This window comes from Peromyscus maniculatus, chromosome 3 (genome assembly GCF_049852395.1).
Source record: "Peromyscus maniculatus bairdii isolate BWxNUB_F1_BW_parent chromosome 3, HU_Pman_BW_mat_3.1, whole genome shotgun sequence".
Taxonomy (NCBI): Eukaryota; Metazoa; Chordata; class Mammalia; order Rodentia; family Cricetidae; genus Peromyscus; species Peromyscus maniculatus.
In genome coordinates, this window is record NC_134854.1 from 25,445,797 (window position 1) to 25,458,705 (window position 12,909).

General features: G+C 42.5%; 1 protein-coding gene across 2 annotated transcripts in view; it reads right to left on the minus strand.

Annotated features, from left to right (window-relative positions):
• Positions 1-12,909, minus strand: part of Pttg1ip2 (PTTG1IP family member 2) — a 50,734-nt gene that overhangs the window by 29,786 nt on the left and 8,039 nt on the right. For both annotated transcript variants that reach the window (XM_076566275.1, XM_042272737.2), the window contains exon 2: positions 9,511-9,557. In XM_076566275.1, coding sequence (XP_076422390.1) covers positions 9,511-9,557 — 47 coding nt within the window. The remainder of the gene's footprint in view (positions 1-9,510; positions 9,558-12,909) is intronic.

Below are 12,909 nucleotides of genomic sequence, written 5' to 3' on the forward strand. Positions count from 1 at the left end.
AGAAAACTTTCCCAACTTAAAGAAGGAAATGCCTATGAAGATACAAGAAGCCGATAGAACACCAAACAGACTAGACCCCCAAAAAAAGTCCCCTCGACACATAATAATTAAACAACTAAATGTACAGAATAAAGAAAGAATATTAAGAGCAGCCAAGGAAAAAGGCCAAGTGACCTATAAAGGTAAACCGATCAGAATAACACCCGATTTCTCAATGGAGACTTTGAAAGCCAGAAGGACCTGGACAGATGTAATGCAGACACTAAGAGACCATGGATGTCAGCCCAGACTAATATACCCAGCAAAACTTTCAATCATCATAGACGGAAGGAACAAGACATTCGAAGACAAAGCCAGATTTAAACAATACCTATCCACAAACCCAGCCCTACAGAAAGCACTAGAAGGAAAATTCCAACCGAGGGAAGTCAGATACACACTTGAAAACACAGGCAATAGATAAAGCCACAACAGTAAACCCCAAAGAAGAGAAGTACACACACACTACCACCAAAAATAACAGAGATGAAGAATCACTGGTCATTAATATCCCTTAATATCAACGGACTTAATTCACCTATAAAAAGACATAGACTTACAGAATGGATACGAAAGCAGGACCCATCCTTCTGCTGCATACAAGAAACACATCTCAAATTCAAAGATAGACACTACCTAAGAATAAAAGGCTGGGAAAAGACTTTTCAATCAAATGGTCTTAAGAAACAAGCAGGGGTAGCCATCCTGATATCCAACAAAATAGACTTCAAACTAAAATCAATCAAAAGAGATCAAGAAGGACATTACATCCTCGTCACAGGAAAGATCGACCAAGATGAAGTTTCAATTCTGAACATATATGCCCCAAACATAAGGGCACCCACATATGTAAAAGAAACATTACTAAAGCTTAAACCACATATAAAACCCCACACATTAATAGTGGGAGATCTCAACACCCCACTTTCACCACTGGACAGATCTCCCAAATCGAAACTTAACAGAGAAATAAAGGACTTAACCGATGTCATGACCCAATTGGACCTAATAGATATCTACAGAACATTCCATCCTAACAAGAAAGAATATACTTTCTTCTCAGCACCCCATGGAACTTTCTCTAAAATCGACCACATACTTGGCCACAAAGCAAATCTCAACAGATACAAAACAATCAGAATAACCTCCTGTGTTCTATCAGATCACCATGGTTTAAAGCTAGATTTCAACAACAACAAAAACTACAGAAAACCTACAACCTCATGGAAACTGAATAATGCTCAACTGAATCACCAATGGGTTAAGGAAGAAATAAAGAAAGAAATTAAAGACTTCCTAGAGATCAATGAAAATGAAGACACCACATACCCAAACTTATGGGACACTATGAAAGCAGTGTTAAGAGGGAAATTCATAGCACTAAATGCCCACATAAAGAAGTTGGAGAAATCGCACACTAGTGAATTAACAGCACATCTGAAAGCTCTAGAACAAGAAGAAGCAAAGTCTCCCAGGAAGAATAGACGCCAGGAAATTATCAAAGTGAGAGGTGAAATTAATAAATTAGAAACTAAGAGAATAATACAAAAAATTAATGAAACAAAGAGTTGGTTCTTTGAGAAAATCAACAAGATAGACAAGCCCTTATCCAAACTAACCAAAAGACAGAGAGAGAGAATCCAAATCAACAAAATCAGAAATGAAAAGGGGGACATAACAACAGACATTGAGGAAATCCAGAGAATTATAAGATCATATTTCAAAAACCTCTACTCCACAAAACTGGAAAACCTAAAAGAAATGGACATTTTTCTGGATAGATACCACATACCTAAGTTTAATCAAGACCAGATAAACTATTTAAATAGTCCAATAACCCCTAAGGAAATAGAAACAGTCATTAAAGGTCTCCCAACCAAAAATAGCCCAGGACCAGATGGTTTCAGCGCAGAATTCTACCAGATCTTCAAAGAAGAGTTAATACCAATACTCTCTAAATTGTTCCACATAATAGAAACAGAAAGAACATTACCAAACTCCTTCTATGAGGCTACAATTACCCTGATTCCTAAACCAAACAAGGATGCAACAAAGAAAGAGAACTACAGACCGATCTCCCTCATGAACATTGATGCAAAAATACTCAATAAAATTCTGGCAAACAGACTCCAAGAACACATCAGAACAATTATCCACCATGATCAAGTAGGCTTCATCCCAGGGATGCAAGGGTGGTTCAACATACGAAAGTCCATTAATGTAATACACCATATAAACAAACTCAAAGAAAAAAACCACATGATCATCTCACTAGATGCAGAAAAGGCATTTGACAAAATCCAACACCCCTTCATGATAAAAGTCTTGGAGCGATCAGGAATACAGGGAACATACCTAAACATAATAAAGGCAATATATAGCAAACCAACAGCCAACATCAAATTAAATGGAGAGAAACTCAAAGCAATTCCACTAAAATCAGGAACGAGACAAGGCTGTCCACTCTCCCCATACTTATTCAATATAGTACTTGAAGTTCTAGCCAGAGCAATAAGACAACATAAGGAGATTAAGGGGATTCAAATTGGAAAGGAAGAAGTCAAGCTTTCCCTATTTGCAGACGACATGATAGTATACTTGAGTGACCCCAAAGATTCCACCCAGGAATTGATAAAGCTTATAAACACCTTCAGCAACATAGCAGGATACAAAATCAACTCAAAAAAATCAGTAGCCCTCCTATATACAATGGACAAAGAAGCTGAGAAGGCAATTAGAGATACATCACCCTTTACAATAGCCAAAAATGACATAAAATACCTTGGGGTAACACTAACCAAGCAAGTGAAGGACCTATATGACAAGAACTTTAAGTCCCTGAAAAAAGAAATTGAAGAAGATCTCAGAAAATGGAAAGATCTTCCATGCTCATGGATAGGCAGGGTTAACATAGTAAAAATGGCAATCTTACCAAAAGCAATTTACAGATTCAATGCAATCCCCATCAAAATACCAACACAATTCTTCACAGATCTGGAAAGAACAATACTCAACTTCATATGGAAAAACAAAAAACCCAGGATAGCTAAAAGAAACCTGTACAATAAAACAACTTCTGGAGGCATCACAATCCCCGACTTCAAGCTCTACTATAGAGCTACAGTAATAAAAACAGCCTGGTATTGGCATAAAAACCGACATGTGGACCAATGGAATCGAATTGAAGACCCTGACATTAACCCACACACCTATGGACATATAATTTTTGACAAAGAAGCCAAAAGTGTACAATGGAAAAAAGAAAGCATCTTCAACAAATGGTGCTGGCATAACTGGATATCAGCGTGTAGAAGGCTGCAAATAGATCCATATCTGTCACCGTGCACAAAACTTAAGTCCAAGTGGATCAAAGACCTCAACATAAATCCAGCTACTCTGAACCTGCTAGAAGAAAAAGTAGGAAATAGTCTTGAACGCCTTGGCATAGGAGATCACTTCCTAAATATAACACCAGTAGCGCAGACACTGAGACAAACAATCAATCAATGGGACCTCTTGAAACTGAGAAGCTTTTGTAGAGCAAAGGATACGGTCAACAAGGCAAAGCGACAGCCTACAGAATGGGAAAAGATCTTCACCAACCCCACATCTGACAGAGGACTGATATCCAGAATATATAAGGAACTCAAGAAATTAGACATCAAAAGGACCAACAGTCCAATTGAGAAATGGGCTTTAGAACTAAACAGAGAATTCTCAACAGAGGAATCCCAAATGGCTGAAAGACATTTAAGGAATTGCTCAACTTCCCTAATCATCAGGGAAATGCAAATCAAGACAACTCTGAGATACCACCTTACGCCTGTCAGAGTGGCTAAGATCAAAAACACTGAAGACACTTTATGCTGGAGAGGATGTGGAACTAGGGGAACTCTCCTCCACTGCTGGTGGGAATGCAAGCTTGTACAACCACTTTGGAAATCAATATGGCGCTTTCTTAGAAAATTGGGAATCAATCTCCCCCAAGATCCAGCTATACCACTCCTGGGCATATACCCAAGAAATGCTCAATCATACCACAAGAGCACTTGCTCAGCTATGTTCATATCAGCATTGTTTGTAATAGCCAAAACCTGGAAACAACCTAGATGCCCTTCAACTGAAGAATGGATAAATAAATTGTGGCACATATACACAATGGAATACTACTCAGCAGAGAAAAACAACGACATCACACGGTTTGCAGGCAAATGGATGGATCTAGAAAAAATCATCCTGAGTGAGGTAACCCAGACTCAGAAAGACAAATATGGTATGTACTCACTCATAGGAAGATGCTAGATGTGGAACAAGGATGACTAGACTGCTACTCACATCACCAGTGAGGCTACCTGGAAAACGGGACCCCAAAAAAAGACACGGAGAAATGGACAAGATCTACATGAATAGCCTGGTCATGAGTGGGAACAATGAAGGGCGACAGTCGAGGGAAAGAGTGGGAGATCCTAGCTGGATCAAGAAAAGAGAGGGAGAACAAGGAATAGGAGACCATGGTAAATGAAGACCACATGAGAAGGTGAGAAGGGGAGGAAGCAGAGAGCTAGGGAGGCCCACGGAGATCCACAAAGATACCCCCTCAAAAGACTGCTGGCAATGGTCGCGAGACGGCAGGAACTGACCTACTCTGGTGATGGGATGGCCAGACACCCAAATAGTGGTGCCATAAACCCCATCCAAGGACTGAGGAATCTGAAGGCAGACATCCACGGCTGGGCCCCTGGTGGAGCACTGGGAGTCTAATTAGTGAGTAAGAAGAGGATTTATATGAGCGAGAATTGTTGAAGCCAAGGTTGGATAAAGCACCGGGACAAATAACCAAATGAATGGAAGCACAGGATCTATGAACCAAAGGCTGAGGGGCCCCCAACTGGATCAGGCCACCTGAACAGGTGAGACAGTCATTTGGCTTGATCTGTTTGGGAGGCAGCTGTGCATTGGTGCCAGGTCCTGGGCTCGTTGCATGAGTTGGCTGTTTGAATCCTGGGACTTATGCAGGGACACTTGGCTCGGTCTGGGAGGGGGGAATGGACCTGCCTGGACTGAGTCTACCAGGTCAACCCCGGTCCTCGGGGGAGACCTTGATCTGGAGGAGGTGGGAATGGGGGGTGGGTTGGGGGGAGGGGTGGGCGAGAGGGGGAGAACAGGGGATTCTGTGGCTATTATGTTGAACTGAATGGTGTTGTAAAATAATAATAATAATAATAATAATAATAAAAAAACCAAAAAAAAAAAAAAAAAAAAAAGAACTCAAGAAACTAGACATCAAAGTAATGAACAGTCCAATTAAAAAATGGGCTAAAGAGCTAAACAGAGAATTCACAAAACAAGAACTACAAATGGCCGAAAGACATTTAAAGAAATGCTCAACATCCTTAATCATCAGAGAAATGCAAATCAAAATGACTCTGAGATACCACCTTACACCTGTTAGAATGGCTACGATCAAAAACACCAATGACAATCAATGTTGGAGAGGATGTGGAGCAAAGGGAACACTCCTCCACTGTTGGTGGGAATGTAAACTTGTACAACCACTGTGGAAATCAGTATGGCGGTTTCTCAGAAAATTAGGAATCGAACTACCTCAAGACCCAGCCATCCCACTCTTGGGCATATACCCAAGGAATGCTGATTCATACCATAAAGATACATGCTCAGCTATGTTCATAGCAGCACTATTTGTAATAGCCAGAACCTGGAAACAACCTAGATGCCCATCAACGGAAGAATGGATGAAAAAAATGTGGTACATATACACAATGGAGTACTACTCAGCAGAGAAAAACAATGAAAGCATGAAATTTGCAGGCAAATTGATGGAACTAGAAAAAATCATCCTGAGTGAGGTAACCCAAACCCAGAAAGACAGTTATGGTATGTACTCACTCATTGGTGGATTCTAGATATAAAATAAAGAACAATCAGACCACAACCCATAGAACCATAGAGGCTATATATATAGCATGGAGGTCCCTAGGATGACTGTGGCATATAATAAATTTCAGTTTTACTCAATTATTAAAAAAAATAGCCAAATGAATGGAAACACATGAACTATGAACCAAAGGCTGAGGGGCCCCCAGCTGGATCAAGCCCTCTGAATAGGTGAGACAGTTGATTGGCTTGATCAGTTTGGGAGGCAACTAGGCAGTGGGACCAAGTCCTGTGCTCATTGCATGAGTTGGCTGTTTGAAACCTGGAGCTTATGCAGGGACACTTGGCTCAGTCTGGGAGGAAGGGACTGGACCTCCCTGGACTGAGTCTACCAAGTTGATCACAGTCCTCGGGGGAGGACTTGTCCTGGAGGAGGTGGGAATGGAGGGTGGGCTGGGGGTAAGGGGAGGGGGTGGGAGGGGGGAGAATAGGGGAACCCATGGCTGATATGTAGAACTGAATGGTATTGTAAAATAAAATATATATATATTTAAAAAAAAAAAAAGAACATACACGATGTGAACTCAAGCTATAATGTTTGGGGAAAATTAGGGGCTGGTGTGACAATTTTCTTGAGATAAGGGAAACAATGAACATAAAGTAGGACATTCCAAGACATGCCAAACATATGGTTATCCTGTGTGACTCCAAGGAAAACACAAATATTCTTGGTTGCTTTAGTAATTGCCACCTAAAAACCAGGTCTTTGTACCAGTGTGGAAAACAATAAAATCTGTCAGTGAAATTCAGTCCTTCCAGTTATTAGGAGGACACAGAATCTTTATTCAGAACACAACACTCTAATTCTACATTGACCATGCATCCTTTTACTAATTCCTATGAGATAGTGGGAATCGTTTTCACATTATCCTCAAATACACATATCTTCAGACATGTCATAATGGTTTATGTGCAGAAATGTTTTAAGATAAAATTCTGTACCTTGTTACATTAGAGAGTGTATTGAATGTAATTTAAGCCTCTTCTAATAGCTCAAGAGTTAATTCAATAGTTATTGAATGCTTTCCATTCAATAACTGGAAATGTGTGCTGGGAAATGTGTGAGGTGTATTGACACAGAGGTGAACAAAACACTGACTCTGTCCTTAGGGAACTGAGAACAGAGGAAATATGACAATAAAAAATATATATCTTATGAAAGAAAATTTAAAGATGCATAGGCATAAGTCCAAAAGAAGTATGGCAGAACTGCAGGAGGTATTAATCTTTTAAGGAAAAACTATAAGGATATGTAATTCTGAATAAAAATGACAGCCATTCTATAATTTAGTGTGTGAAGTTAATACCCAAAGTCTCTGTTTTTATCTATAAAATCAAAAGATCAAGTCACCTTTTGAGATTGAAGGGGTATGGATAATATTGGCATTTTAAGGATGGTTACAATGTTCTGAATTATTACTATTGACATTTTAAGGATGGTTACAATGTTCTGAATTATTACTATGGCCATTCTTAGGAAATGCTGCAATCCAAAAGAGCAAACAATAAGTAGCACTTGGGATCAGATGGCCTCAGTAGCTGTGCCAATGAGCTGTACAATGGGCATTAATGCAATGGGCTTGTGCAGTAGCCGGCTAAGAACACATAGCACTGAAGCATATGAAGATCAGAGGACCAATCAGAGCTGGGCAATGTAAGCGGCATCAAACAGGATGGCAAGTATGTTAATGTAGTTTTTGCAGCCCCTAAGGATACAATGGATATAAGAAAACATCATTTACTGCTAACATCACCAAAGGCTAGACCACAGTCTTATCAGCCTTCTAATGAGTCTTCAGCATGAGATATTGTTGCCAAAAGTCCCTACAGAAACTGATCGGCTCTTTATGTCTAGTAACTAACCTTATAACAACAGGAGAAGGGAAACAACATGATAAAGCCATTTTAGTAATGTGGATGTGACTGACAAAATCCAGCCTATAAGAAGCTCATCAGGACAATAATCTATTCTGTAACAAACACATTGCAATAAAAGAAAGAGAATGGAAAAAGAATGTATAGACCCAAAGAGGCTTAAGGTATGTATCAACCAATTACACTATGTGAATCTGATTTAAACAAAAATAAACATGAAACAAAAAATTAACTGGATAATTAGTTGTTAATTTTTAGGTGTGACTATAGATGCAGTACTTTAAAGTCTTTATTGAAGACATATATAGAGGGTCACTATTTACAAATACAATATATCCATATGATTATTGACTTCAAAATAATCTACTTGGAAAGGAGACATTCATGAGACAAAGTTACCCAAGATGATCCTTAGTAGTATACAGTTTTATTATACTAGCTTCTATGTTATTTTTTAAAAATTGAATTCTTTTTCAGTTTCCTAGGCTGGCCTTCAACTCCTGGACTCAAGGGATCTCCTTACCTCAGCTTCCTAAATAGGAAGGACAAGGAGCTCATGCCATAGTGCCCAGGTATGGTTCCTCTACTTTTATATGTTTGAAATTCTGCATTGCAAAACAATTAACAACAAAAAGGTGGGGGAATGAATTCAGATGAATAGCATTCGAATTCACAAGAAGGAAGGGAGCCTGTTGTGGGTGGCAATCACCTGAAGGAAACTGAGGGGATTAAAGGACTGAGTGGGAAGGCAGGTAGTCTTACCTCATTGAGGCATATGCATAGGTAGAGTGCCAGGAAGAGGAAACAATGGGCACCATGGGTGTTTCAGGACTCAGGGTATGGTGTGATCCCTGTTATCAGAGTTGAGGAAGAGAGGACGCCTAGACAGTGTGTGTCTGAGCCAGTGCTGTTTGAAGAAAGTGGGTAAAATGGTGGGAACTGAGTGGAGAATTCTCTTCATTAAAATACAAGAGTGACCTGGAAGAAGAGCGGAAGCAGGTAACACTTGTCCAGATCACTTTGACAGAGACCGTCACCAGATCGTGTCCCTTGTCTGTGATGTGGTCAGTTCTCTAAGAAAGGTCAGACCTGAGTGGTTGTTCAAGTGTTGCTGCACAGCTGTGTACAAACCGATAACTGTTTGTTCCATCACTGTTGGGGTTTTTTGTTTGTTTGTTGCTTTCATCAAAGTTGGAAGTAAAAAGCTATAATAAAAGACATTTAATCATCAGAGAAGGGGATCTTAGTTATACTGAGGTTAAGGATCATGTGTCATTCTTTCTAGTCTTTAGAGATTAGAAATGAAAATATTGCCATATTTCAAAAGCTATCTCTTTCCTTTGCTTACAAAATTCTTCCAACATTTTGGTGTGATTTCCTTTTTCAAGCAAAAGCTTGTTTTCTTTTTGTTGTATAATTTTCCAGATGGAAGTACATGTTTGTACTAAAGTATTTCCATTATTTATTCTAGACCCATAAAGAATGGTTTACAGTAAAGGGACATATCTTCATAGCTGTCATTATTCATTTCTGCTATAAAAGTGTAGGAAACAAAACTTAGCACATCTTTCAGATGACAACTGTAAATGTGTGATTTTATAACATTCCCAGGACAATTTATTCATAAGAAAATTAACTTACTCTCTTGTCTTGGGTACACAATGGACAAGTTTGCTTTTGAGCACATTCTACAAGAAAATAAAAAGCATAAAAATTAAAACCAAAGCCAATTTATTGCTCAATGTATTCCTGTTTCAAGCTATATTCATTCATATTCAAACATTTTGTTTTTTTATTTACACACACCTAGTTTCTCATGTGCTGGTGTGAATAATAACAGCCCTGTCGGCCCATGTATTTGAATGCTTGGTCCCTAGTTGGTGGAACTGTTTAGGAAGGATTAGGAGGGGTGGCTTTGCTGGAGTAGGTGTGGCTTTGAGGTTTAGAAGCCCACATCAGTGTTAGCTTTTAGACCCACTTCTTGGAATCCTGGCCAATAAACAAATAATACCCTGGTCCGCCCAGCATCCTGACATCATCTTATGTAAAGCCCACTTTAAGATAAAAACTCCTCCCCTGACTTTCTATTTCCATGAGGTGTGCTCTCCCTCCCTCCCTCCCTCCCTCCCTCCCTCCCTCCCTCCCTCCCTCCCTCCCTCCCTCCCTCCCTCCCTCCCTCTCTCCCCTAATAAAATTTCTAAGTGGACGCCACATCTGCATGGTGTAACTTTCCACTGCTCCATGCCACAGCCCACCACTGTATCTTCATGGCATGTCTCCCTCACCCACCAGGACACCTTGGCCCAAGCCGTCAAGGGCTCCTGCATGCATGCCATATCAAAACATTGGTGCTATGTGACTGTCAGAGGACCTCCTGGCGCTTTCCCCTTCTGGCCATTTCCCACAAGTGAGGATCCATCTTGGTTTCTCCAGTCTCCCCTAGGCTCTGCCCTCAGTCCCTTGTTCCTATGGGACAACTCATGCCTACTCAGTACCCACCCACCCCCCGCTGCCACCCACAGCCTTTGGATGATCATCCACTGGCTATCCTGTGCTGTCATTGGATCTCGCTGACCCTCTGGGGCACTGGAGGTCAGTCTGTTGGCCCTTCTACCTCACTTGTGGAGAAAGCACCTCTCTCTCTTATTCCAGCTCTAGCCCACATCCTCATGCTCCTCCAGTCTCTGCCAAAGCAGTGACATCATCACCTGTCACCCAGGTCCCTTTCCACAGCATGTGCACCCTTTAAAACTGTCTGCCTTATCCCTCTCCTCATCTGTAATTTCATCTCCAGCCTTCTCTCTCTCTCTCTCTCTCTCTCTCTCTCTCTCTCCCTCTCAACTCTGTTGCCAGGACCTTGTCTGCCTGTTCCACCTGCAACCTTGGCCTTATCACATTTTCCTGCAACTGCCTACTAGGGAAGGGGTGGGCTGAGGCTGAGGCCTGGGGCCCCAGTAATGCCCGGCTTGGCGTGGGAGCCCGTGGGGGTGGGGAGAGGGGGCACGCCAGCCAGGGTTCTCCTGATGGCAGGTGGTATGCAGCCCTGAGCCCCACTCCAGGATGATAGGTGGGCCTGGAGCCGGTCCAATGGGGATGGGGACCCTCAGGTGCGTGGGGGTGCAGTGGGGGTTCCCAGGCCCCGCTGGCTCCCAAGCCCAAGGGGTAGCAGATATAATATGATTCCATTTTGGAATGCCAACATTTTTAATCAGCCACATGTCTGACAGCCATCTTTGCTAGGATTGAAAAAAAAAATGACCACGTGGTCAGGTGCCATCTTTATTAAGGGCAGCGGAAAGTCACTTCCTGTCCTTGTCTCAAAGATGGGATGGCTCAGGCCATCTCTGCAGGAGGTGGGGGTTGGGGGGGGAGGTCAGCCTTGTCCCCACCGCCCCAGGAAAGTTCTTCCACACACCGTGCATTGTTTTATGGGGCCAGGACTCAAGCCTGGAAGGCTGGCTCCCCGGTGCTCCTGTGGGCAGGGCCAGGAGACCTATTCTCTCCCTCCCTCCAGGGCTCTCAGGCTCAGCCAGCCAGTGTACATTTCCCTATGGGCAAGACAGCACGCCCTTAATGATCTTGCCTCTTTTACAGGGGTAGCCTGAGACCACCTGTGCTGTGGGATGGTCTGTATGTCAAATTGCTCTGATTGGTCAATAAATAAAACACTGATTGGCCAGTGGCTAGGCAGGAAGTATAGGCAGGACTAACAGAGAGGAGAAAAAAAAGAACAGGAAGGCGGAAGAGACACTGCCAGCTGCTGCCATGACAAGCACCATGTGAAGATGCCACTAAGCCATGAGCCACGTGGCAAGGTATAGATTTATGGAAATGCATTAATTTAAGCTATAAGAACAATTAGCGCTGGGCGGTGGTGGCGCACGCCTTTAATCCCAGCACTTGGGAGGCAGAGGCAGGTGGATCTCTGTGAGTTCAAGGCCAGCTTGGGCTACCAAGTGAGTTCCAGGAAAGGCGCAAAGCTACACAGAGAAACCCTGTATCGAAAAACCAAAAAAAAAAAAAAAAACAAAAAACAAAAAAACAGTTAGCAAGAAGCCTGCCACAGCCATACAGTCTGTAAGCAATATAAGTCTCTGTGTTTACTTGATTGGGTCTGAGCGGCTGTGGGACTGGCGAGTGACAAAGATTTGTCCTGACTGTGGGCAAGGCAGGAAAACTCAAGCTACACACCTGCATGTCAGGTATTTTATATTGAGATTCATAACCATGACAAAACTACAAAAATGTCTCTCCTTATCTAAGGTCTATTCAGGCTAACAAAGACCAATTTATGCCGAACCTTCTCACTTTTACTTATATATTAGTAAGCTTTAAAGGGGCTTAGGAGGGTCCCCAATCCCTATACAGGAGTTGGTGAAAATAGCTTTTTTAACACCTGAAAAGAGACAGCTCAGCCTTCCCAATGGGCCCAGCTGCAACAGAAGGGCTACACTCCAAGCCCACACCTTGGCAGCTGCCCTGAGGCCACCACCACCACTCCAGGGGACAAGGGAAGTCGACCATGAGACCCCAACCCTCCCAAGCTCAGCCCAAGTCAACTCTGCCAGGAGCCTGCATCAAATGCAGCCCGGGGCCACTGGTCATGTTATTGTCCTGACCCGCAGCCACCCACAAGGCCCATGCCCTGTCTGCTGACAGCCTGGACACTGGAGATCAGAATGCCCTGTGTGGGCTCGTCCTCTATGCCATGCCACAGAGGTCCAGCCTCACCAACACTGGCATTTGACTCTCCAGGCCTTTGAATTCCTAAGCCTGGCAGAGGACTGATGGTCCCTAGACTTGGTGACTCCCATTCCCTCTCCAAACCTGGGGTGATGCTGCAGGTATCGGGTAAGTCCATTGACCGTCTACTGGACTCGGGAGCTACCTACTGGTTTAACCTCTTCCTCGAGTCACAGGGGTAGATGAGACCCCTCCTTCCCATTTTTGAGAAACCTGGGATGGCCTATACAGCTGGAAAGCTGTCTCAGCTGTTCACTTACTCATCCTTCTGAGATCTGATGGTGTTTGAAGACCAGG